This window comes from Podarcis vaucheri (genome assembly GCF_965113315.1).
Source record: "Podarcis vaucheri genome assembly, chromosome: 7".
NCBI classification, from domain to species: domain Eukaryota; kingdom Metazoa; phylum Chordata; class Lepidosauria; order Squamata; family Lacertidae; genus Podarcis; species Podarcis vaucheri.
In genome coordinates, this window is record NC_138765.1 from 17,225,629 (window position 1) to 17,250,093 (window position 24,465).

Below are 24,465 nucleotides of genomic sequence, written 5' to 3' on the forward strand. Positions count from 1 at the left end.
GTTCTCTTGTGATGACAATGACCCTCTAGAGACCCCTATTGTTCCTTAATGGCCCTAGTTTGGCCAGGTCATTTTGCATAGGCTAGTCCAGGAATTCCTCTCTTCATATCTCAAATAATTAACATCCTAGCATTTATTAATTTCTAGAGTTTAGGGGTCCCCCCAAATCTATAACAATATTATTATATTGAAGATGTAGTTTATGGGTTGTCTCCAATGCCAGTCCTATGGAGAGTAGTCCTATTGAAGTTAATGCACAGGGCTAACTTGGGTCCATTGATTTCAGTGGATCTGTTCCAAGTAGAAGTTAGTTGGGTATAGCTCTTAGTATCTTGCCATCACAGCCCAAATCTGTGGGGTCTTGGGAAGCAAACAAATAGCTTGGTTTTGGGAAGAGAATCAGACCCCAAGGAAGTGGTTATCCAAATAAACTTTTATTTTATAGATATGAGCCATACATGCAATTGGTTGGAACAGGATACTGTCTTGGAGCCCTAACTCCCCACCTTCCTTCCTTCCTTCTTTCCTTCTCCACAACACAGCCCTTCCAAACCCAAATGCAGGTTCCAGCAGTTCAGGTACTCCCAAACCCCCTTCCTCACCCCCATATCCCAAGGATGGTGGTTCCTAGGACTGCCAGGAAAGGGCAAAGTTGAAGACTGAGCCCTTGGAAACCTGACCCATAATGATCATAAGACAGGTATGGGTTGGTAGTGCTCCTCACACCAAAATTGGTTGGGTTAATTATATTGCTATTGCAATTGCTGCCGGAGCAACACGACCCCCACTCGCTGGTGATATTTATATTACTGGTGAAATCAGTTCTCATATCAATGCAGGCTGGGCGCTGGCAGGTTCTGAAGATCATTGATGTTCTGAGGCCTCCTGTTGATGTTTGGAGGGAAGGGAAGAAAAGAAAGGCACAAAACGTTAGGCATGAGAGGTGTTGCCCCTCTTCTCCCAGCATGCAGTGGGAATCATAGAATCATAGAATCATAGAATCATAGAGTTGGAAGAGACCACAAGGGCCATCGAGTCCAACCCCAGACGCCAGACGCCAGACGGAATCATGAAGAACATGGAGCCTGAGGCGTAACCCACATCCATGAGTTCTTAGGGGGCAGGGCCCCCTACACCTCTGAAAAAATGGCCTGTTTTGCCTTAGATTGTCAATTCTGAGGGGGGAATCTGTGGGAGAAAGTTAAATTCTTCCGGGGAGCAAACTCTGAACTGACATAGCGTTTGGTTTTAAGAACTATTTTAATTATTTGTTTTAACTCTGTAATGTGTTTTATAATCTTTTATGTATTTTATCCCCTGTAATGGCTTTGGCCACACACTCATAAATCATATTTGCATAGGTTGGGTGGTTGAACAATTAATTGCAAAGAATGCTTCCCAACAAGTCCTGTTCAGCAGGGGGCAAAATGTTTTGTAGGCCAGGAGCTGTGGAATAAATTTCCTAGGGTGAACTCACCTACTGAAATGACCTTACTGCCATTGTAACATCGGTTGTAGCCCCTGCCGCATCTCATAGTCTGCTGGAGTGTTCCGTAGTAGGTATGATCAAAGCCTGAGTAACACTGGTTGGAGCTGCTTATTTCAGCTGCTGCAATAAGAAAGGAAAATGAAGAGCAAGGGGCCTGTTGAGCATCACTCACCCCATTAAGCTGCTAAAGTGGGGCTGGGTTGAAAAGGGTGGCTCCCCTTTATAGGAGGCTACCCCATTATTCTGTCTCTTCAATAATGATTGGGGGGGGGGAATCTTTCGGTTTGCTTTGCATATCAAAGTGAACCTACTTAATTTCCCCTTTACAAAGCAGTCAGTACCTTAATTGTACTCAGGGTAAACCCACTGAAATGAATACATATGAGTATAGGTCAATACGTGAAGGAAAAAAGCTATCCTTTGAAACCCAAACTTTCTCGAATTTTGCATTGCAATTCTCTAAGATAGAATGTGTGTGAATGTTTGCACATACTAGGAGCTGCTGCCCTTGCCTTTCTCCACTTGCCAAACCTGCCAGACTCTTTGTCAAACCCCACACCTGAGCACGTCCCCTCCCTTTACCCCAGCTCACCCCTCCCCTACAGCGCACCCCATGTTCCCACTCCGCCAAACCTTTCCCATGCTCTCGCAGCTAAATTACACCCTAAAGCACACCGTCCTGTACATTTCTTGAGAAGCGGGGTTACCTTTTCTTTGGCATAGGAGTCCAAGAGTTGGGGAACAGGGCTGCTTGCCTTAGAAATCTCCAAAATTGAATTCTCCAAGCCTCCCTATTGACAACCAACCACCCAACAAGTGAAACTGTGAGTTCTCACTTAACGGTCAGGTGGCCTTTTAAAAAAATACCTGTGTCCTCAATAGGGGTCTTGGGAACCTTCCACATTATCGAATGCCCGTTGCAAAGGTCACCAAGACAGTAGCTCTCATCGTACTGGACGGCAAAGTGTCGGTCACCAGAGAAACTTGATATGGGTCCATCCCGAGGGTCCTTGCTGGCACAGCCTTTGTAGCCCATTATCAAAAGGTCTTTATCTAAAATGAGGGTGGATACATATATACAAACAATAGATTGATGCAGTGGCAGGGTGTTTCAAAGATTTTACCTTGACCTTTTTTACTCTGGGGGTGAGGTGATTTGGGTTATGTGAGTGCTCCTTGAAACTGCTGACACAGTTCTTCCTGCTTTCTACTTCTGCCTGTTTTTTTGGGGGGGGAGGGGGCACACTTCCTGGCTGTTGTTATACCTCAGGAGCCTAATAACGGGGTTGGAAATCAGCCCACAGAAAATCAGCTAAGAATTTTATTTATTAACAAAGAAAGAAATGGAGTACAGGGATTTGTACAACAATCTGCAAATAGAAAATAAAATGAATCAAAACATGTTTTGAGCACCTCAATTCTGAAAGCATGCAAAGCATCATTTCAGGTCCCAGTTAATCCCGCTGGGAATTTGAGGGGTTGTAAGTAATTTCATGCTATTCCTCTCAAAAATCTAGCAGCCACACAGGATCCATCTGACAGAGCAGCACTTACCTATAGTTAATGTAAGTTGTGCAATTATGCAAACATTCTCAGCACTGGAGCAGTTTCTAATGTACTGCTCTGATGTATAGAACTTGAATGTGGGATGATCTATGTAGCTGTAGTGATAGCACTCCAAGGCAGAAATTCCTGAAAAGAAGTTTGGGGAGAAAGGTTATGAGATCTGGGAGAAGCTATTAGCAATGTCTTGAAATCATCAGGGACTAGAAATAGGTTTTCCCCCTTTAAAGTGAAAGCAGAAATTCTTAGGGGGCAGAAATTTGTGCCAAGTGCCTGTTCTGAACCACAAGCCCAAAGGAGGGGCCTGAGTGAGTGGTTTCATGTGTAGATATCAAAGGAGGATGCGAAACTATGCCAGAATGGCCAGTCCTAGAGCTTTATTAAATCATAGAGGTGGATGGGACTAGGAGGGGCATCGAGTCCAATGCCAGATGTTGGATTCCAACTCACACCAACACCAGTCAGATGTAAACTGACAAAACAGAACAATGACAACCAAATCATGGGCATTAACACCCCCCCCCCAAAAAAAAGGTATTGTAGTTAACCAGAACTTAACCTAATATGTTATTTATAAAAATGGGGGTGGGGTGGAGTTTTCTACATGGGTATTTATATTTTCTTTTCCTTCTTCTTTATTGTGTCTTATCTTACTCTGTGCACTTGTAATTATGCACTTTATATCTTTTAATGAAGAATATAGAAAATAATAATAATGGAAAAAACCTACAGCACAATGTAGGTTTGAAAGTAAAGTTTGAACAAATAAAAAATAAAAAATGGGTGGAGGCAGACAGCTCCATGGGGGCACACTTCACAGTTCCTGGTCTGACTGCTTTTACTGCCCTTGCTTAGAGGCAGGATACAGATTCTTGGCTGACAGCTGTCACTCAGCAGAAAGAGCTGAAACATCCCCTCCCCCCTTCTCCCTCTTCAGCAGGGAAGGGGGCAGAAGGCTCAGATCTTCTTCATTTCCTGCTTCTCCATGGGTAAATTTCCCCACAATTTTAAAAAACACTACACTAGTTTTCCCTTTCTGAACTTTTTCCATACACCTTAGGATTCTTTCTTGTTTCTCCGTGCAAATTTAGTTGGCTCCCACCCAACCACCCAGGTCTGCAACTAGAGGACATCCCAATAGCAATAACTGGTACCTGAAATAAGAAAGGTCATCGCCAGCAGTCCTTGCAGCACAACTGTTGCAGCTCTCCATCTCAATGCGACACCCTCCATGCTCTGAAGCCGAGAGGCCCTCTGAACCAAAGAACCAACTTTCTGATGGAGGAAAAGCAGTCAAAGATCTGAGAGATCTGATATATATATATATATATATATATATATATATATATATATATATAATCAGGCACAAATGTGCTAGCTAGAGCTTCGCAGGAGGAAATTCCCGAGGAGACAGGAGCAGTTCTGGCAGGATTACACAAAGAAGAAGGCAGCTGTGCAACAGGGGTGGACCCATATTTTCATATTTATATGGAGCCCCATGTGAGCGATGGCCAACCAGCTGCACTGGTGCAAAGGGAGACTGGTGTCTCTTGCTCTCCACTCCCACTCCTCCCATCCTATCTTCCTCTCCTTTTTCTTCATCTAATGTTCTCTCCATGGCAGAAAGAAATTAAAAATCACAAAAACAGTAAGGCGGATGTCTAAGGGTTCCCACCCCCCTTTCCCTCCCTCCTTCCCCCTTTCTATCTACCGGTATTTTTCTCAAGCAGAAAGACAAATTCAAAGTTTCAGAAATCCTCCCTTCTCTTTCCTCAATCTCTTTCTCCAAAACAAAAGAAAAGCAGTAGACTTTTAAGACATAGGACGCTGCAGAAGGAAAATATCAGTATAAAATGGCATTGCCAACAGGAACTGTACGTTGTAATCGTTGGACTTGACAATCTTTGGACTTGACTATACTTGGACTTTATAACAATAAAAACATATAATAGTAATATGATATGTTATTGCCATCAGGAACAGTGCTTTGCAATTTTTTGATATGATGATTAGATTACAGTTTCATTATATATAATGTTATGTTACTTTACAGCCAGTTACGTGTGTGTTGTGGTATTCTGAACTTGATTTATGCAATGAGGCAATTGTGGTGTGTGTTGACCTAGTCATTTGCCATGGCTGTTTCTATTGCTATAATTTAGGTAATCAATGAGGTCACATATTAATAGTTTGATTATTACAATATAAAAAGTGGAGACAGCAATGACTATTTAGCAGGTGGAATCTATTTATGATTAATTTACACTGGATAAACCTTAAAAATCTAAGAAATGCTAATGAAGATGTAAAAAACTTAATGTACTAGATCTCTGCTAGTTGGATATCATTGTGATTATGTTCCTTTAAGAATGGTAGATTCTAAATGCCTGTACCTATTGATTATTACTTAGAATATCTTTGATTGACTTTGGTGTTCCTGGGGTATGCATTACTTATTTGTTCTATAGATATCCTGTGTTGTCTCAATTACTGCAAAGAAGATATCCTTTCTTGTAACAACAGGTGTTTAGGTAATTAATGATGTTACAATCTCCTAAGATTAATTTATACTTTTATGTTCAACATTAGGAAGTGGAGACCGCAATGACCATTTGCCATATGGGATCCATTGATGATTAAGCCTCACTTAATAAGTTTAATAAAGTTGTAATAGTGTACAGTGGTGCCTCGCAAGACGAAATTAATCCGTTCCGCGAGTCTCTTCGTCTTGCGGTTTTTTCGTCTTGCGAAGCACGGCTATTAGCGGCTTAGCAGCTTAGCGGCTATTAACGGCTTAGCGGCTTTAAGAAAAAGGAAACGAACTCGCAAGACGTTATGTCTTGCGAAGCAAGCCCATAGGGAAATTCGTCTTGCGAAGCACCTCAAAAAACAAAAAACCCTTTCGTCTAGCGAGTTTTTCGTCTTGCGAGGCATTCGTCTTGCGGGGCACCACTGTAAATAAATGAACATGTGGAATACTTATTTTAAATGTTGTGAGTTTTATTCTAGAGTCTTTCTGTGCTTAGAATGGTTCTCTATATATGATATGAATTTACTCCCTTCTCTCTGGAATGTTTGGTCACTCTTGTTCCGGATTCTCCCGGTCAGCTTTGACGGTTCCGCATATTCCGTCAGTATCGTCTGCCATTCTTCAATTGTTGGTAACTCCTGCTGTTTCCATTTTTGGACTAATAAAATTCTAGCAGCTGTTGTGCATACATAAACAATTTTTTTTTTTTTTATAATAATTTTTATTACATTTTTTCCAAATTACATAGAGAACAAAAAAAAGACAGAGCTAAAGACAAAAAGAAAGAAAAAACAGAAAATCTCAACCATTTCGACAACTTATTTCAAATTTCCTTTGGACTTCCCCACATCTCCCACATGAGTGCATTCTTGATAATGAAATTTGCCAGCAAATTATACCCTTATTTCATGTGTTTCTTTACATTTTCAGTTGCAATTTAAGTTTAAATCTCTTATTCTCCAATTACTCTAAAAATATAACATAATATCCTTTTTACCCGTTTAAACTTTGATTCTTTCATGAATATTGTCAGTTTCATAGATAATAAAATTTCATTGCTGGGGCTAACGTTCCCAATCATACGACGTCTTATGTTTCATACAACTTATAATACTTCTGCAAATAGTCTTTAAATTTTTTCCATTCCTCCTCCATTGCCTCTTCTCCCATGTCTCGGATCCTTGCAGTCATCTCGGCCAGTTCCATGTAGTTCATCAATTGCGTCTGCCAGTCCTCCAGTGTGGGCAAATCTTGGGTCTTCCAGTGCTTAGCAATAAGGATTCTTGCTGCTGTTGTAGCATACATAAAAAAAGTTCTATCCTTTTTTAACACCTTCTGGCCGACAATGCCCAGAAGGAAGGCCTCTGGTTTCTTGGGGAAGGTGTACTTAAACACCTTTTTTAACTCGTTATAAATCATTTCCCAAAAGGCCTTCAATCTTGGACAAGTCCACCAGAGGTGAAAGAATGTCCCTTCAGCCTCCTTACATTTCCAACATTTATTGTCAGACAAATGGTATATCTTAGCAAGTTTGACTGGGGTCATGTACCACCGGTATACCATTTTCATAATGTTTTCTTTCAAGGCACTACATGCCGTAAATTTCATACCGGTGGTCCATAACCTTTCCCAGTCTTCGGACATAATATTGTAACCAATGTCTTGAGCCCATTTTATCATGGCTGACTTAACTGTCTCATCCTGAGTGTTCCATTTAAGCAGCAAGTTGTACATTCTCGATAATACCTTGGTCTTTGGTTCTAACAACTCTGTCTCAAGTTTCGATTTTTCCACCTGGAATCCTACCTTTTTATCTAGCTTAAAAACCTCATTAATTTGGGCATAGTGTAGCCAATTTTGCACCTTATCCTTTAGTTTTTCAAAGCTCTGCAACTTCCAATTACCTCCAATGTTTTCTATTATTTCCCAATATTTTGGCCAGTGTGCCTCCATATTGGCTGTTTTCCGAGCTTTGGCCTCTATTGGTGAAATCCACCTCGGAGTTTTACTTTCCAATAAGTCTTTGTATTTTTTCCAGACCATATATATTGCTTTCCTGACAATATGGTTTTTGAACATTCCATATGTTTTCCCCTTGTCATACCACAAATACGCATGCCAACCTAACGAATTGTTAAAGCCTTCCAGATCTAGGACATCAGTGTTTTCCAATAAGATCCAATCCTTCATCCAGCAGAAGGCCGCAGCTTCATAATATAACCTTAAGTCCGGCAGGGCAAACCCCCCTCTCTCCTTTGCATCAGTTAATATTTTAAACTTTATTCGGGGCTTTTTGCCCTGCCAGACGAACCTAGAGATATCCCTCTGCCACTTTCCAAAACATTCCACTCTGTCCACGACCTGCAAGGCTTGAAACAGAAACAACATTTACTGTTCCAAAATAGTTTAACTTTATCAGACATCCCCCACATATGGTAAAAATCCCCTTCTTTAACCTTACATTTCCAAAAAGTCTTATTACTCATTCTATACATTTTTGCTATTTTAAAGGTAAAGGGACCCCTGACCATTAGGTCCAGTCATGACTGACTCTGGGGTTGCGGCGCTCATCTCGCTTTACTGGCCGAGGGAGGTGGTGTACAGCTTCCAGGTCATGTGGCCAGCATGACTAAGCTGCTTCTGGTGAACCGGAGCAGCGCACAGCAACGCCGTTTACCTTCCTGCCGGAGCGATACCTATTTATCTACTTGCACTTTGACGTGCTTTCGAACTGCTAGGTTGGCAGGAGCTGGGACCGAGCAACAGGAGCACTCACCCTGTCGCGGGGATTTGAACCGCCAACCTTCTGATCGGCAAGTCGTAGTTGGTAGCGATCAACTACCATCTATATATCATTTTCATTATGGTATATTTTCCTTCAGTGTCATGCCTGCAGTAAATTTCATACCCGTATTCCATAACTTTGACCATTTATCAAAGTCAATGTTATGGACAATGTCTATTGGCCATTATATCATTACTTCCTTAGTTTCCTCATCTTTTATATGCCATTCTAGAAGTAACTCGTACATTTTAGATAGGATTTTTGTTTTACTTTCCAACAATTCGCATCTAAATGTCTCAAAGCCATTCTTCCTTTTGTCTTTTTCAAATACATCATTAATTTGTTGGTACTGTAACCAACTTGTTAGCTTATCACATGTTTCATCATATGATTACATTTTTAACACTTTATCCCTTTCTGTTAGCAACTCCTTATATGTGGGCCAATTACCTTTCATATTTAACTGCTTGACTGAAATTGCTTCTGCTGGTGAAACCCACCATTGGTGTTTTATGTTCTACTCCCATCCATACTTCATACAATGGTTTTCTTATTGCATGATTCAGGAAGCCTCTGTGAACTCTGACTTTATCATACCACAAATATGCATGCCACCCAAATCTGTTTCCATAACCTTCTAAATCTAGTTACAGATAGTAACTAGATGCACAGAAGTGTGCATGCACACGAAAGCTCATACCTAGAACTAACTTAGTTGGTCTTTAAGGTGCTACTGGAAGGAATTTTTTTATTTCTTCTAAATCTAATATGTCTGTATTTTGTAGTTTCATCCAATCCCTTAACCAAGTCAAACAAGATGCTTCATAATATATATTTAAATCTGGCAGTGAGAATCTGCCTCTTTGTTTTTTATCTGTAAGAAGTTTATACTTTACTCTAGGTTTCTTCCCCTGCCAGATAAATCTTGACAATGCTTTTTGCCAAACTTTAAACTGTCCTGTTCCACTGATCATTGGGATTGTCTGAAATAGAAATAACATTTTGGGTAGCACATTCATCTTTATCACAGAGATTCTTCCCCAGAACGACAATTTCAGTCTATCTCAAATTTCTAAATCTTTTACTATCTTTCCACACAGGTACATAATTGTCTTTAAATAGGTTTATATTTTTGGGAATCAACCAGATACCCAAATATTTTACCTTTTTGACCACTATGATTCCTGTTTTATCTTGTAATTCTTTAATTTGTTCCTGATTCATATTTTTAACCATCATTTTTGGTTTGGCTTTATTTGATCTAAAACCTGCTAATTGCCCAAACCCTTCAATCACTTCCAGTGCTTCCATTACACTGGCATGTGGCTCTTTTAATGTTATTTCTCTTCTAACTATATTTTTCTCATTATCTTTCAATTGGTGCCCAGGAAGAAAGTCCACTTGTCAGAGACATGGCTGGCAGAGAGGAGTCTGCAGAGGGGGAGAAAGAGGCAGAGGAAAACAGGAACTTGAGTTGTTCTCACAACAAAAGTGAGATAAGCCCTCCTCACTCTAGATTGCTGCCTGTAAGTTTTTGCAGCAGCACAGAGATGAAGGAGCAGGATGCAGGTAGAGGGCTGGATTCAACTCCAGAGGAGAAGGAATTGGCTGCACCTGAGTCTCCAAGAAGCAGGAGGTGGAGCAAGTGATTAGAACAGAGGAAGACCAGCAGGAAGTGGGGGCAGGCTTGGAGTATATCTGACATTGGAAGGGACCGGAAGCCAGTCGAGTCAACTGACTCTGACAGTGAGGACTGAGTTGTGGGAAGCTCAGATTTCTGAAAGCCAGTTGCTGAGAAATAAACCTCAACTTTTCAAATTGCTAGCGTGTCGTGTGTGAGGGAAGTGCTAAAGAAGATTGATCTTTACTTTTAAATTCCAAAGTTATGGAATTATGATCCAAAAATGTCCTTGGCAATATCTCTGTACTTATTGTTCTTGGAGCTCAGTCCTTGGGAATCCAGACATGGTCTACTCTACTAGAACTTGATTTGAATTAGAGAAAAATGTGAATTGTTTTGTTAACGGGTTTTTAAGTCTCCAAATATCAATTAAATCATGATTATCCACCAATGAAAAAAGAGCCTTTGGGAGTTTTCCCAGGTTTCCCTCCCTTTTGCTTGACGTTCTGTCCATTTCTAACCACACCACTCCATTTAAATCACCCATCAAAATTACTTTCTGGTCCATATAGTCAAACAATTTTTCCTCCAATTCTTTATCAAAGTCTGATTTCCTCTCACTTGGTGCATAGATTCCAGCAATGATAAAGTTGTTGCCTTGCAGTGTGACTTAGACCCCCCTCATTCCCCACTCATTGTCTTTAAACAATTCTTTTGCATTGTGTTTTCCTTTAATGTACAAAACCATTCCCCTTTTCTTATTTACAGCTGAAGTTACAAATGCATTTCCCAATATTTATTTATTAGAACTCTTCTGTGTGTGTTTTTTAGCAACATTTGTTTCCTGTAAACAAATTATATCCATTTTTAAAAAAATCAATAAATGTTCGATTTTCATTCTTTTCACTTTCTAATTAAGTCAATTAACATTCCATGATAATGCTTTCACCACCATTTCTATATCCAATTAAAATAAAAATAATTTTATTATTATGATTGGGATTCTTCCTCTTCCTGCTTATCTTCTTCCGACTGTTCTCCAAGTCCAGGTCTGTCCTCCTCCTTCCCAAGAATGGTAGATTTGAGACTGGGTGATAGTTGGCCATACTGGCCGGGTCCAAAGATGTTTTTTAAAGAAGCGGTTTAATGACTACCTCTTTCAGCGCGTCTGGGAATGCTCGTTTCACAGAGGGAAGCATTCACCACCCCGCAGAGCCCATTGCCCAGCCCTTCCTGGTTTCCTTTTATTAGCCAGGATGGGCAAGGATCAAGGAGACAGGTGGCTGGTTTCACGCATCCAAGCAGCCTGTCCACATCCTCGGGGGGTAACGGATTGAAATTGATTTCACACAACTTGACCAGACAGGGGTCCAGACTCTCCCGCCCTGGCCCTTCTCCCACGGTGGAGTCTACCTCCTTCCGAATCTGAGCGACTTTATCTGCAAAAAACTTTGCGAAAGCATTGCAGGAAATCTTGGGGTCCCTACCAGGCCCCGGTGACGAAGGTGGTTCCAATAGATTGCAAACCACCTGAATGAGTCTCCTGCTGCTGTTTTCTGCAGATGCAAGAGACGGTGAAGAAGGCCCTCTTTGCAGTTGGCATTGCCACATGGTAGGCTCGCCGTTGAGCTCTAGCCTGTGTCCGGTCTGATTCAGAATGAGTTTTCCGCCACCGGTGCTCTAGCCGTCTCAATGATTGTTTGATTGCCCTCAGCTCCAGGGAAAACCACGGGGCTGTCTGGGCTCCATGCAATCGGAGAGGGCGCTTCGGAGCCAGACAGTCAATAGCCCTGGTTAACTCCACATTCCAGCGGGCCACCAGGGAATCAGCTGAAAGGCCATCAGCTTGGGATAAAACATCCCCACCACTCTCTGGAAGCCAATTGGATCCATTAAGTGGTAGGGGTGGACCATCCGAATTGGTCCCACCTCCCTGCAGAGGGGAAGGGTTGCTGAAAAGTCCAGTTGCACCAGGAAGTGATCTGACCATGGCACTTCTTTTATTTCGCTTTTTCTTAGTGTCAAATCACCAACATCCGTAGAGGTAAACACCAGGTCTAAGGCATGTCCACGGCTATAAGTTGGGCCAAATTTATTCAGGGACAGCCCCATGGAGGCCATGCTTTCCACAAAGTCCGGAGCGGCCCCTTGTAAGTCATGTCGGCATGGATGTTAAAATCCCCCAGGACAACCAGACTAGGTGTCTCCAGGAGCACATCCGCCATGACCTGAAGCAGCTCAGGCAGGGAATCCTTGGTGCAGTGGGGAGGTCGGCACACCAAAAGGAATCCTGTACTGCCCCTATTGCCCAATTTCCAGAAAATGCACTCAGAAAACTGGGTCTTCCCAACGGGACGCCTGTGCAGACTAATGACTTCCTAAAAATCACTGCAACCCCCCCTCCCTGCCCACATGACCTGGGTTGCTGCACGTAAGAGAAACCTGGTGGACAAGCAGCTGCAAGGACAGGCCCATCTGCTTCATCCAACCAAGTCTCTGTCACACATGCCAGGTCAAATCCTCCATCCACAATCAGGTCGTGGATGGCACTGGTTTTATTCATCATTGACCTGGCATTGCACAGCAACACTTTCAGGTCATGTGAGTTTCCCTTGCTGATTCCAGTATCCTTCCAGTCAGGACCAGACCTGGAGGCAGGGATAGTCCTCAAACAACGACTAAACCTGCCTCCTCTGTAATGACATGGTCTGGTCTTAGCATAACTCCTCCTCCTGCCCGTGATCACTGAGATCAGGTGTCCCAATACACCCCTCCCCGTGGAACCATTCTATTGGCTAAGGCCCTCTCCCAGGCAGCCCTGACCCTTCCCCTTAAAAAGCAAAATACAAAGTATACAGTAACTTAACAAAATAATGAAAGTAAAAACAAAGCAAGAAACAATTATGCTATATGTAAACTACTCCTCACCCCGACTAAACATTTATCCCACCCCAAGCAGAAAGAAAATAATATAATAATATAATACTGAATAAAACCACCATTTGACGTGCAGCAAATTAAAAACACTAAAAACAGTTAAAACCATTTTTGCCACTTGCTGCAGGGAACTGCTCAGAGTATGTGTGAGTGTAGGCCCCGCCCCTTGGGCCCAATGGAATCGGCTTGCAGGGTGGAGTGGTCTTCCCAACACTCACCGCAGCAGCAGCAGCAGCAATGTCCCAGAGGCCTCTCTCTCACCTCTTAAGCTGTGGTGGTGGGTATAGGCCCTGCCCCTCCGATGGAACTGGCTGGAGGAGGGAGAGGTCTTCCCAAACACCCACAGAAGCAGCAACAGCGGCAGAAATAAACTGTCTGTTATGAAAAGTACATTGTGTAACTAGTGCAACCTGATATCTCAGCCAGATGGCCCTGTTTTATCAAATTATGGCTTCTGATTGATGGCTTCTGGTTTGGAGCGGAAGATTCTGCAGACGTCTCTGGCAAAGAAATCTGGCACCGTGACCTAGCTGAGCGGGACAGAGTTGGGGGACCCCTCCTGCTGCCCAGAACTGTATTCCTTAGAAGGCAACCTGGGGAGGGATTATGCCAGTGGTGGGCGGAGCCAGAGGCAAACAAATAGGTGGAGCCAGGAGTGTGAACTACATTCCAGTTGTGCAAAAGTCATTCAGTCTCCACATCCCTGTATTCACACATCTCCAGCTTTCCTCCAGACAAACAAGAGGCATTTCATAGTTCAAGTGTACATGTCATTCCTGCAAAATCACTTGAGGAGGGTGCGAGTCAAGAACAGCGAGGGCTTGAACCTGAGTATAAGGAGTACAGCATTTGGAAAGTCCTGGGGGCCACATAGAGACATTTGGTGGGCCGCATTCAGCCACCAGGCCTGAGGTGCCTCATGTCTGTAGTGGAGCAATACTTGTCTTGCCTAAAATCACTGCTGAACAGAGTCTCCAAAGGCTGCTTCTATCATTGTAAACCCCACTTGGTGAGTAAACATTTTGTCCTTCTTGTGGAGTTTTATTTGCCAGGCATTTGCAATTGTTTCATCACATTTGTTCTACTTAACAACATTAGATTATTCTTGTCTCTCAGTCTTACTCCTGTTTGAAGAATATGATGTAGTTTTTATTGCATTGTGTTGAGTGAAGAGTGGATTTTTCAAGGAAGGAAGGAAGGAAGGAAGGAAGGAAGGAAGGAAGGAAGGAAGGAAGGATTCAAGGGTCGTCTTCCATGTGTTACCTTTGCCCTCTAGTTGTAGGAACATGGAATCACAGAACTGTAGAATAGATTACCCGTTGGAATGGATTACCATTCTTGATATTGTCACAAAAGTTCTCCCCCCCATCTGTCGAGCAGTGGCAAGAGCCCATGGGGTTCCAGGCACTGACTCAGAGTCTGTGTTCCTTTGGAGAATTGAGACATGACGGAGACTGTTGTAACTTTAATAAATATGCTTAATTCACCTATTTACACCTTAAATCTGCATGGAGGGAGCCCAGATCTTACAGAAGAGTCCTCTCCAGAGGAAGTCCAAGGCATCTCTCTTCCTCAGCCTTTAGCCAGCCTGCCCAAGATGGATGCCAGTCCTTCTTCCTTCTTCTTATTCCCAGCAGCATTTGCTTAAAACTCTTTTCCTGTCACCTCACACCCGGTTCCCCTGACAACCCTCCAAACCCCCAGTCTCTGTTCACACCTCAGGGCAGGGGGGAAGGACAGTTCTCTTGGCCCTCTAAACCCCCCTTTTCTTCCTTAATGGCCCTAGCTTGGCCAGGTCATTTTGCATAGGCTAGTCCTGGAATTCCTCTACAGCTTCTATTCTTCCTTCATATCCCAAATAATCAACATCTTAGCAAATTTTCAAATTCAAAATCCTTTATTAGGCATATCACACCACACATTAACAAACAAACATCATATACAGACTGTATAAAATACGGGCTCAGCGAACACAATTTATCCCAGTCCTATTCTTAACTCCAAGAAATAAATCGATGTACATAGATAATATAATACAACACAGCAACATCACCTACCATTAAAAACCACTAAGTCTCTTTATCATGGCCCATTCTTTCTTCATGGACAGCACTTAAAAATTCAGCCGCTATTAAAGTAATTTGGTCATCGCTGTCCGCCAGCAGGTCCTGAACAGTTGGTTGTGTAAAAATCTGTCTATTAAATTTTAGGGCCTCAAATAATTGTTTTCTGGCATAATTGCCAAAATCACAGGAAAAGAATATATTCTCTAGAGTATCAGGTTCCTGTTTTCTGCATTTGCAGAGACGCTCTGATTCTGGGATAGCTAAGTATCTTCCTCTCACTACCACCGAGGGAAACATGTTAAATCTGGCCAATATAAACAGCCTACACGATTCATGTTTCTTCAGATTTGTCATGTATCCCTTTTGGAAATCTCTACACAAAGGGAGATTTAAGTGGATAGGAGAGCAGGTGCTGTGCTTTGCAACCTCAAGCATGGCGAGAACACTTTTTTCTATGAGAGTCTTCCTGATAATTTCCCATGTTTCTTTGGGATCAGAGATTTCAAAGTCAATTAGAGTGAGCCCTATCGAATCCAGTTTTCTCCTACAAATCAATGATAGATTGTAGATTACACTATCACTTAAAAGATCGTAAAGTAGAGAATTAGGGGTTAGGGCTCTATAATGGAGGAAGATCCAATATTTCAAGGTCCTCAACCATGCTCTTACTGATAAAGGCAATATTCCCAGCTCACAACATATTGTTTCATATTTTACAGAGTTTGCAAGTCCTAATAATGACATTTATTAATGTCTAGGGTTTAGCGGTCCACCAAAATCTATAACAATATTATAATATTGAATATGTAGTTTATGAGTTGTCTCCAATGCCAGTTCTATGGAGAGTAGTCCTAGTGAAGTTAATGGGCAAGGCAATTAACTTCAGCTATACCAGAAGGAGCGTCTCCACCCCCATTGTTCAGCCTGGACACTGAGGTCCAGCGCCGAGGGCCTTCTGGCGGTTCCCTCACTGTGAGAAGTGAGGTTACAGGGAACCAGACAGAGGGCATTCTCGGTAGTGGCGCCTGCCCTGTGGAGCGCCCTCGCATCATATGTCAAGAAAATAAAGTTCTATCTGACTTTTAGAAGACATCTGATGGTAGCCCTGTTTAGGGAAGTTTTTAATGTCTGAAGTTTTATTCTGTTTGTAATGTTCTGTTGAAAGCTGGGGCTGGGGAAACCCAGTCAGATGGGTGGGATAGAAATAATAAATTACTATTACTATTACTATTACTATTACTATTACTATTATTATTTATTTCCGTGGATCTGCTCTGAGTAGAATTTAGTTGGGTATAGCCCTTAGTATTTTGCCACCACAGCCCAAATCTGTGGGATCTTGGGAAGCAAACAAATTGCTTGGTTTTGGGAGGGAGAATCAGACCCCAAGGTGATAGTTATCCAAATAAAATTTTATTTTATAGATATGAGCTATACATCCAATTGGTCACTGTCTTGGAGCCGTAACTCCCTCCCTCCCTCCCTTCCTCCCTCCCTTCCTTTCTGCTCCACAACACATCCTTGCCAAACCCAAATGCAGGTTACAGCAGTTCAGGTGCTCCCAAACCCCCTTCCTCACCCCCATATCCCGAGGATGGTGGTTCCTAGGACTGCCAGGAAAGGGCAAAGTTGAAGACTGAGCCCTTGGAAACCTGACCCATAATGATCATAAGACAGGTATGGGTTGGTGGTGCTCCTCACACCATAATTGGTTGGGTTAATTATCTGACTATTGCAATTGCTGCCGGAGCAACACGACCCCCACTTGCTGGTGATATTTATATTACTGGTGAAATCAGTTCTCATATCAATGCAGGCTGGGCGCTGGCAGGTCCTGAAGATCATTGATGTTTGGAGGCCTCCTGTTGATGTTTGGAGGAAAGGGAAGAAAAGAAAGGCACAAAACGTTAGGCATGAGAGGTGTTGCCCCTCTTCTCCCAGCATGCAGTGGGACGCCAGACGGAATCATGAAGAACATGGAGCCTGAGGCATAACCCACATCCATGAGTTCTTAGGGGGCAGGGCCCCCTTCACCTCTGAAAAAATGGCCTGTTTTGCCTTAGATTGTCAATTCTGAGGGGGGAATCTGTGGGAGAAAGTTAAATTCTTCCGGGGAGCAAACTCTGAACTGACATAACGTTTGGTTTTAAGAACTATTTTAATTATTTATTTTAACTCTGTAATGTATTTTATAATCTTTTATGTATTTTATCTTCTGTAATGGCTTTGGCCACACACTCATAAATCATATTTGCATAGGTTGGGTGGTTGAACAATTAATTGCAAAGAATGCTTCCCAACAAGTCCTGTTCAGCAGGGGGCAAAATGTTTTGTAGGCCAGGAGCTGTGGAATAAATTTCCTAGGGTGAACTCACCAACTGAAATGACCTTACTGCCATTGTAACATCGGTTGTAGCCCCTGCCGCATCTCATAGTCTGCTGGAGTGTTCCGTAGTAGGTCGAATCAAAGCCTGAGTAACACTGGTTGGAGCTGCTTCCTTCAGCTGCTGCAATAAGAAATCAAAATGAAGAGCAAGGGGCCTGTTGAGCATCACTCACCCCATTAAGCTGCTAATGTGGGGCTGGGTTGAAAAGGGTGGCTCCCCTTTATAGGAGGCTCCCCCCTTATTCTGTCTCTTCAATAATGATGGGGGGGGAATCTTTCGGTTTGCTTTGCATATCAAAGTGAACCTACTTAACTTTCCCTTTACAAAGCAGTCAGTACCTTAATTGTACTCAGGGTAAACCCACTGAAATGAATACATATGAGTATATAGGTCGATGCATGAAGAAAAAAAGCTATCCTTTGAAACCCAAACGTTCTCAAATTTTGCATTGCAATTCTCTAAGATAGAATGTGTGCAAATGTTTGCACATACTAGGAGCTGCTGCCCTTGCCTTTCTCCACTTGCCAAACCTGCCAGACTCTTTGTCAAACCCCCACACCTGAGCACGTCCCCTCCCTTTACCCCAGCTCACCCCTCCCCTACAGCGCACCCCATGTTCCCACTCTGCCAAACCTTTCTCATGCTCTCGCAGCTAAATTACACCCTAAAGCACACCGTCCTGTACATTTCTTGAGAAGCGGGGTTACCTTTTCTTTGGCATAGAAGCCCAAGAGTTGGGGAACAGGGCTGCTTGCCTTAGAAATCTCCAAAATTGAATTCTTCAAGCCTCCCTATTGACAACCAACCACCCAACAAGTGAAACTGTGAGTTCTCACTTAACGGTCAGGTGGCCTTTTAAAAAAGTACCTGTCTCCTTGATAGGGGTCTTGGGAACCTTCCACTTTATCGAATGCCAGTTGCAAAGGTCACCAAGACAGTAGCTCTCATCGTACTGGACGGCAAAGTGTCGGTCACCAGAGAAACTTGATATGGGTCCATCCCGAGGGTCCTTGCTGGCACAGCCTTTGTAGTCCATTATCAAAAGGTCTTTATCTAAAACAAGGGTGGATACATATATACAAACAATAGATTGATGCAGTGCCAGGGTTTTCCAAAGATCTTACCTTGACCAGTTTTACTCTGGGGGTGATTTATTTATGATTTGGTGGGGTGGAGTGGCTGCCAAAGCTGCCTGCTTTTCTCCGGTTTGTGGCTAGTTTTGTGCTGAGGTGGAGGTAATTTGGGTTATGTGAGTGCCCCTTGAAACTGCTGGCACAGTTCTTTCTGCTTATGCCTGTTGTTGTTTTTTTGGGGGGGAGGGGGCACACTTCCTGGCTGTTGTTATACCTCAGAAGCCTAATAATGGGGTTGGAAATCAGCCCACAGTTGTGGGCAAACATCGCGGGGCACCTGACGCAAGAGGCAGAAGGAATTCTGGATGGAGCAATGGGTGCAACTTGTCCTGTAAGAGGCTGGCCTACATCCCAGCCATGCAAAATCCAGAGCTTTTCTACTCTCTCACATTTGTCAACCCCCCCATTGAAGCACACAAAAGGCACATCATATTTCTATCATGCAGACCAGACTAGCAAAATAACTCAAGGAAGGTATGCACCAGCCTCCCTTGTCCTTTGTGTTCACTTGTGCCACAAGGAGATAAAAGGTTTCTGCTTTTGTATTTGAAATAGGCATACTTCTTTGCAATGTCAAAACCCAGGGAAACTTATGGAAGGTTGCTCTTGTAACACTACATTGTGGACAGGATTCTACGCCCCTCCAGATTTCAAAAATTTGGATGGGACCACAAGCGTCATCTAGTCCAATGCCAGATGCTGGATTCCACTCCCATCAGCCCCAGCCAGTATAACCAATGGTTAGGGATGGTAGGAGTTGAGATCCAATAAAATCTGGGGGGGGGCAGAGGTCCCCTGTCACTGCACTAACCTATTGCTTAGTGTTACATCTGAACTGGGTTGTGTTAACGCTCAGAAACAGCTAAGAATTTTCTTTATTAAAAAAGAAATAAATGGAGTGCAGGGATTTGTACAAAAATCAGCAAATATAAAATAAAATGAATCAAAACATGTTTTGAGTACTTCAATTCTGAAAGCATGCAAAGCATCATTTCAGGCCCCAGTTAATCCCGCTGGGAATTTGAGGGGTTGTAAGTAATTTCATGCTATTCGTCTCAAAAATCTTGCAGCCACACAGGATCCATCTGACAGAGCAGCACTTACCTATAATTAATGCAAGTTGTGCAATCGTGCAAACATTCTCAGCACTGGAACAGTTACTAATGTACTCCTGTGTTGTATATAACTTGAATGTGGGATGATCTATGTAGCTGTAGTGATGACACTTCAAGGCAGAAATTCCTGAAAAGAAGTTCGGGGAGAAAGGGTATGAGATCCGGGAGAAGCTATTAGCAGTGTCTTTCTGCCTTGAAATCATCAGGGACTAGAAATAGGTTTTCCCCCTTTAAAGTGAAAGCAGAATTTCTTAGGGGGCAGAAATTTGTGCCAAGTGCCTGTTCTGAACCGCAGGCAAAGGAGGGGCCTGAGTGAGTGGTTTGATGTGTAGATATCAAAGGAGGATGCGAAACTATGCCAGAATGGTCAGTCCTAGAGCTTTATTAAATCATAGAGGTGGATGGGACTAGGATGCCAGATGTCTAGCCCAATGCCAGATGTTGGGTTCCAACTCACACCAACACCAGTCAGATGTAAACTGACAAAACAGAACAATGACAACCAAATAATAGTTATTAACACCCCCCCCCAAAAGGTATTGTAGTTAACCAGAACTTAACCTAATACGTTATTTATAAAAATGGGGGTGGGGTGGAGTTTTCTACATGGGTACTCATATTTTCTTTTCCTTCTTCTTTATTGTGTCTTATCTTACTCTGTGCACTTGCAATTATGCACTTTATATCTTTTAATGAAGAATATAGAAAATAATAATGGAAAAAACCTACAGCACAATGTAGGTTTGAAAGTAAAGTTTGAAGAAATAAAAAATAAAAAATGGGTGGAGGCAGACAGCTCCATGGGGGCACACTTCACAGTTCCTGGTCTGACTGCTTTTACTGCCCTTGCTTAGAGGCAGGATACAGATTCTTGGCTGACAGCTGTCACTCAGAAGAAAGAGCTGAAGCATCCCCTCCCCACTTCTCCCTCTTCAGCAGGAGGGGAACAGAAGGCTCAGGTCTTCTTCATTTCCTGTTTCTCCCTGGGTAGGTTTTCCCACAATTTTGAAAAACCACTAAACTAGGCTGCTTAGTCATTGCCTCTCTACTGAGTGCCAGCATATTGCAAGTCAAACCACATTCACTTTCTGGCAAACCTCCTGGGGGACATGACTCCTCCTTCTCTTACCCTGGTGCAGCCCAGACCTCTTCTTCCTTGCAGACAGGGCTAAACTGATGTCATAGAGACACTCCTCCCCACCAGCATTCCCAAAAATGTGAATTAAGCAAGTCATAGCACATTCACTTAATGGGAAACCTCCTGAGTAGGATTGCAATATGTCCTCTTTTTTCCATGGACACACCCTCTTTTTCAGGATTGAAATTTCTGCATGGGTCGATTTTTAAATGTCCAGGTTTCTGTTTATTTACTTGTTTACAGTAATCTCAAAAAATAATAATAATCTAGTGTACAGTGGTGCCCCACAAGACGAATGCCTCGCAAGACAGAAAACTCGCTAGACAAAAGAGTTTTCCGTTTTGGAGGTGCTTCGCAAGACGACAATGTCTTGCGAGTTCCTGCTTGTTTCCCCCCTTTTTCTAAGCTGCTAAGCCGCTTATCAGCTGATCCGATCAGCAGATAAGCCGCTAAAAGCAGCTAAAAGCCGCTAATAGCGCTAATAGCGCTAATCCTTCAATGGGCTTGCTTTGCAAGACGAAAAAAACCGCTAGACGAAGAGAATCACAGAACGGATTCTTTTCGTCTTGCGAGGCACCACTGTATTAGACTCAGATTTAAGGCACCCGGCTAAGAGAATCACAACAGAGCAGCAGCTTAAACTAGCTACATACTCTATCAATCCTTTCTCTTGTTGCTGATCTAAAAGGATGCTGGCTCAGCTTCAAGATCTTGAAGAAGGAATCTGGGAGGGCAAGAGTTAACATCCCTCTGCCCTTAAGGAGAGTCCTTATGTACATGTTAAATGCAGGAATCCTTTGCCCAACAAGGGGCTCAAACCCATGACCCTGACATTAAGCTTCTCATGCTCTACCAGATGAGTCATTAGACCCCATTGAACCCTTTTGCTTGCCCCTTTCTGAACCTTTTCCATTTACCTTGGAATGCCTTCTTGTTTCTCTGTGCAATTCTAGTTGGCGCCCACCCAACTACCCAGGTCTGCAACTAGAGGACATCCCAATAGCAATAACTGGTACCTGAAATAAGAAAGGTCATCGCCAGCAGTCCTTGCAGCACAACTGTTGCAGCTCTCCATCTCAATGCGACACCCTCCATGGTCTGAAGCCGAGAGGCCCTCCGAGCCAAAGAACCAGTTTCCTGATGAGTTGTGGAGGAAAAGGAAAAGCAGTCCATGATCTGAGAGAGTTGGGCTGTTTGGTTATATATATATCAGACACAAATGTGCTCGGTAGAGCTTCGCAGGTTGAAATTCCTGAGGAGACAGGAGCAGTTCTGTTGATGGCAGGGTTATGCAAAGAAGAAGGCAGCTGTGCAACAGGGGCGGACCCATATTTTCATATTTATATGGAGTCCCATGTGAGCCCCTGAGTGATGGCCAACTAGCTGAGATGGTGCAAAGGGAGGCTGGCGTCTCTTGCTCTCCTCGCCCACACCTCCCATCCTATCTTCCTCTCTTTTTCTTCATCTAATGTTCTCTCCATGACAGAAAGAAATTAAAAATCACAAAAACAGTCAGGCGGATGTCTAAGGGTTCCCACTCCCCTTTCCCACCCACTTCCCCCTTTCTACCTATTTTTCTCAAGCAGAAAGACAAATTCAAAGCTTCAGCAATCCTCCCCTCTCTTTCCTCAATCCCTTTCTCCAAAACAAAACAAAAGCAGTAGACTTTTAAGACATGGGGCGATGCAGAAGGAAGATATCAGTATGAAATGGCATTGCCAACAGGAACTGTACATTGCAATCATTGGACTTGACAAACTTTGGACTTGACTATCCTTGGACTGTACGACAATAAAAACATATGATAGTAATATGATATCTTATTGCCATCAGGAACAGTGCTTTCCAATTTTTTGATATGACAATTACATTACAGTTTCATTATATATAATGTTATGTTACTTTACAGCCAGTTACGTGTGTGTTGTGGTATTCTGAACTTGATTTACGCAATGAGGCAATTGTGGTGTGTGTTGACCTAGTCATTTGCCGTGGCTGTTTCTATTGATATAATTTAGGTAATCAATGAGGTCACATATTAATCGTTTGAGTATTACAATATTAAAAATGGAGACAGCAATGACTATTTAGCAGGTGGAATCTATTTATGATTAATTTACACTGGATAAATCTTTAAAAAGCTAAGAAATACTAATGAAGATGTAAAAAACTTAATGTGCTAGATTTCTGCTAGTTGGATATCATTGCAATTATGTTCCTTTAAGAATGGTAGATTCTAATTGCCTGTACCTATTGATTATTACTTAGAATATATTTGATTGACTTTGGTGTTCCTGGGGTATGCATTACTTATTTCTTCTCTAGATATCCTGTGTTGTCTGAATTACTGCAAAGAAGGTATCCTTTCTTGTAACAACAGGTGTTTAATGATGTTACAATCTCCTAAGATTAATTTATACTTTTATGTTCAACATTAGGAAGTGGAGACCGCAATGACCATTTGCCATATGGGATCCATTGATGATTAAGCCTCACTGAATAAGTTTGATAAAGTTGTAATTTGGAAAAAATGCAATAAAAATTATTATAAAAAAAAAGATAAAGTTGTAATAGTGTACAGTGGTGCCCCGCAAGACGAACGCCTCGCAAGACGGAAAACCCGCTAGACGAAAGGGTTTTCCGTTTTGGAGGCGTTTCGCAAAACGAATTTCCCTATGGGCTTCCTTCGCAAGACGAAAGCCCATAGGGAAATCTCCGGGACAGCGGGGAAGCGCAGCGCGTCTTCTCCACTGTCCTCGGACCTCCTCCAAAGGCTGGCGGTGGGGCGGAAAGCCCTTCTCCCCGCGCCAGCCTTCGGAAGGCTGCTCCGAAGGCTGGCGGTGGGGCGGAAAGCCCTTCTCCCTGCGCCAGCCTTCGGAAGGCTCCTCCGAAGGCTGGCGGTGGGGAGAAAAGCCCTTCTCCCCGCACCAGCCTTCGGAAGGCTCCTCCGAAGGCTGGCGGTGGGGAGAAAAGCCCTTCTCCCCGCACCAGCCTTCGGAAGGCTCCTCCGAAGGCTGGCGGTGGGGAGAAAAGCCCTTCTCCCCGCACCAGCCTTCGGAAGGCTGCTCCGAAGGCTGGCGGTGGGGCGGAGAGAGCTTCTCCCTGCGCCAGCCTTCGGATGACTGTCCTGAAGACTTGCGGTGGGAGGAGGGTTTTCCTTCCCACCGCCAACATTCAGAATGCTGTTCTGAATCTTGGCGGTGGGGAGGTAAAACCCTCCTCCCACCGCAAGCCCCGGGAACAGAGGAGAAGCGCTGCGCCCCTTCCCCTCTGTTCCCGTACCTGTCCTGAAGGCTTGCGGTGGGGAGAAAAGCCCTTCTCCGCACCGCCAGCCTGGCAAGCGGTTTCCATAGGAACGCATTAATTGATTTTCAGTGCATTCCTATGGGAAACCGTGCTTCGCAAGACGAAAAACTCGCAAGAAGAAAAAACTTGTGGAACGAATTAATTTCATCTTGCGAGGCACCACTGTATATAAATGAAGATGTGGAATACTTACTTTAAACGTTGTGAGTTTTATTCTAGTGTCTTTCTGTGTTTACAATGGTTCTCTATATATGATATGAATTTACTCCCTTTCCTCTGAAATGCTTGGTCACTCTTGTTCCGGATTCTCCCGGTTAGCTTTGACAGTTCCGCATATTCCACCAGCATCGTCTGCCATTCTTCAATTGTTGGTAACTCCTGCTGTTTCCATTTTT

The 24,465-nt window shown here is 43.1% G+C and overlaps 2 protein-coding genes across 4 annotated transcripts; both read right to left on the reverse strand.

Annotated features, from left to right (window-relative positions):
• Positions 1–411: 411 nt before the first annotated feature.
• LOC309537990 (ly6/PLAUR domain-containing protein 5-like) lies at positions 412–22,479 on the reverse strand. 2 transcript variants are annotated; one of them, XM_082233167.1, is made up of 6 exons: positions 22,334–22,479; positions 4,207–4,327; positions 3,044–3,181; positions 2,357–2,542; positions 1,478–1,609; positions 412–885 (listed from the first exon to the last, which is right to left on the reverse strand). In XM_082233167.1, exons 2-6 carry the CDS (start codon positions 4,283–4,285, stop codon positions 599–601), a joined length of 822 nt encoding a protein of 273 aa, XP_082089293.1. In that variant the 5' UTR covers positions 4,286–4,327; positions 22,334–22,479; the 3' UTR covers positions 412–598. The 2 variants fall into 2 exon arrangements, with proteins under 2 accessions (XP_082089293.1, XP_082089292.1); XM_082233166.1 differs by lacking the exon at positions 22,334–22,479 and adding an exon at positions 13,140–14,705 and having other exon boundaries at positions 4,207–4,323.
• On the reverse strand, positions 16,470–22,300 carry LOC309537988 (ly6/PLAUR domain-containing protein 5-like). Of its 2 annotated transcripts, none has more exons than XM_082233164.1 (5): positions 21,781–22,300; positions 19,616–19,753; positions 18,246–18,431; positions 17,367–17,495; positions 16,470–16,853 (listed from the first exon to the last, which is right to left on the reverse strand). In XM_082233164.1, exons 1-5 carry the CDS (start codon positions 21,935–21,937, stop codon positions 16,567–16,569), a joined length of 897 nt encoding a protein of 298 aa, XP_082089290.1. In that variant the 5' UTR covers positions 21,938–22,300; the 3' UTR covers positions 16,470–16,566. The 2 variants fall into 2 exon arrangements, with proteins under 2 accessions (XP_082089290.1, XP_082089289.1); XM_082233163.1 differs by having other exon boundaries at positions 17,367–17,498; positions 21,781–22,299.
• Positions 22,480–24,465: the final 1,986 nt, after the last annotated feature.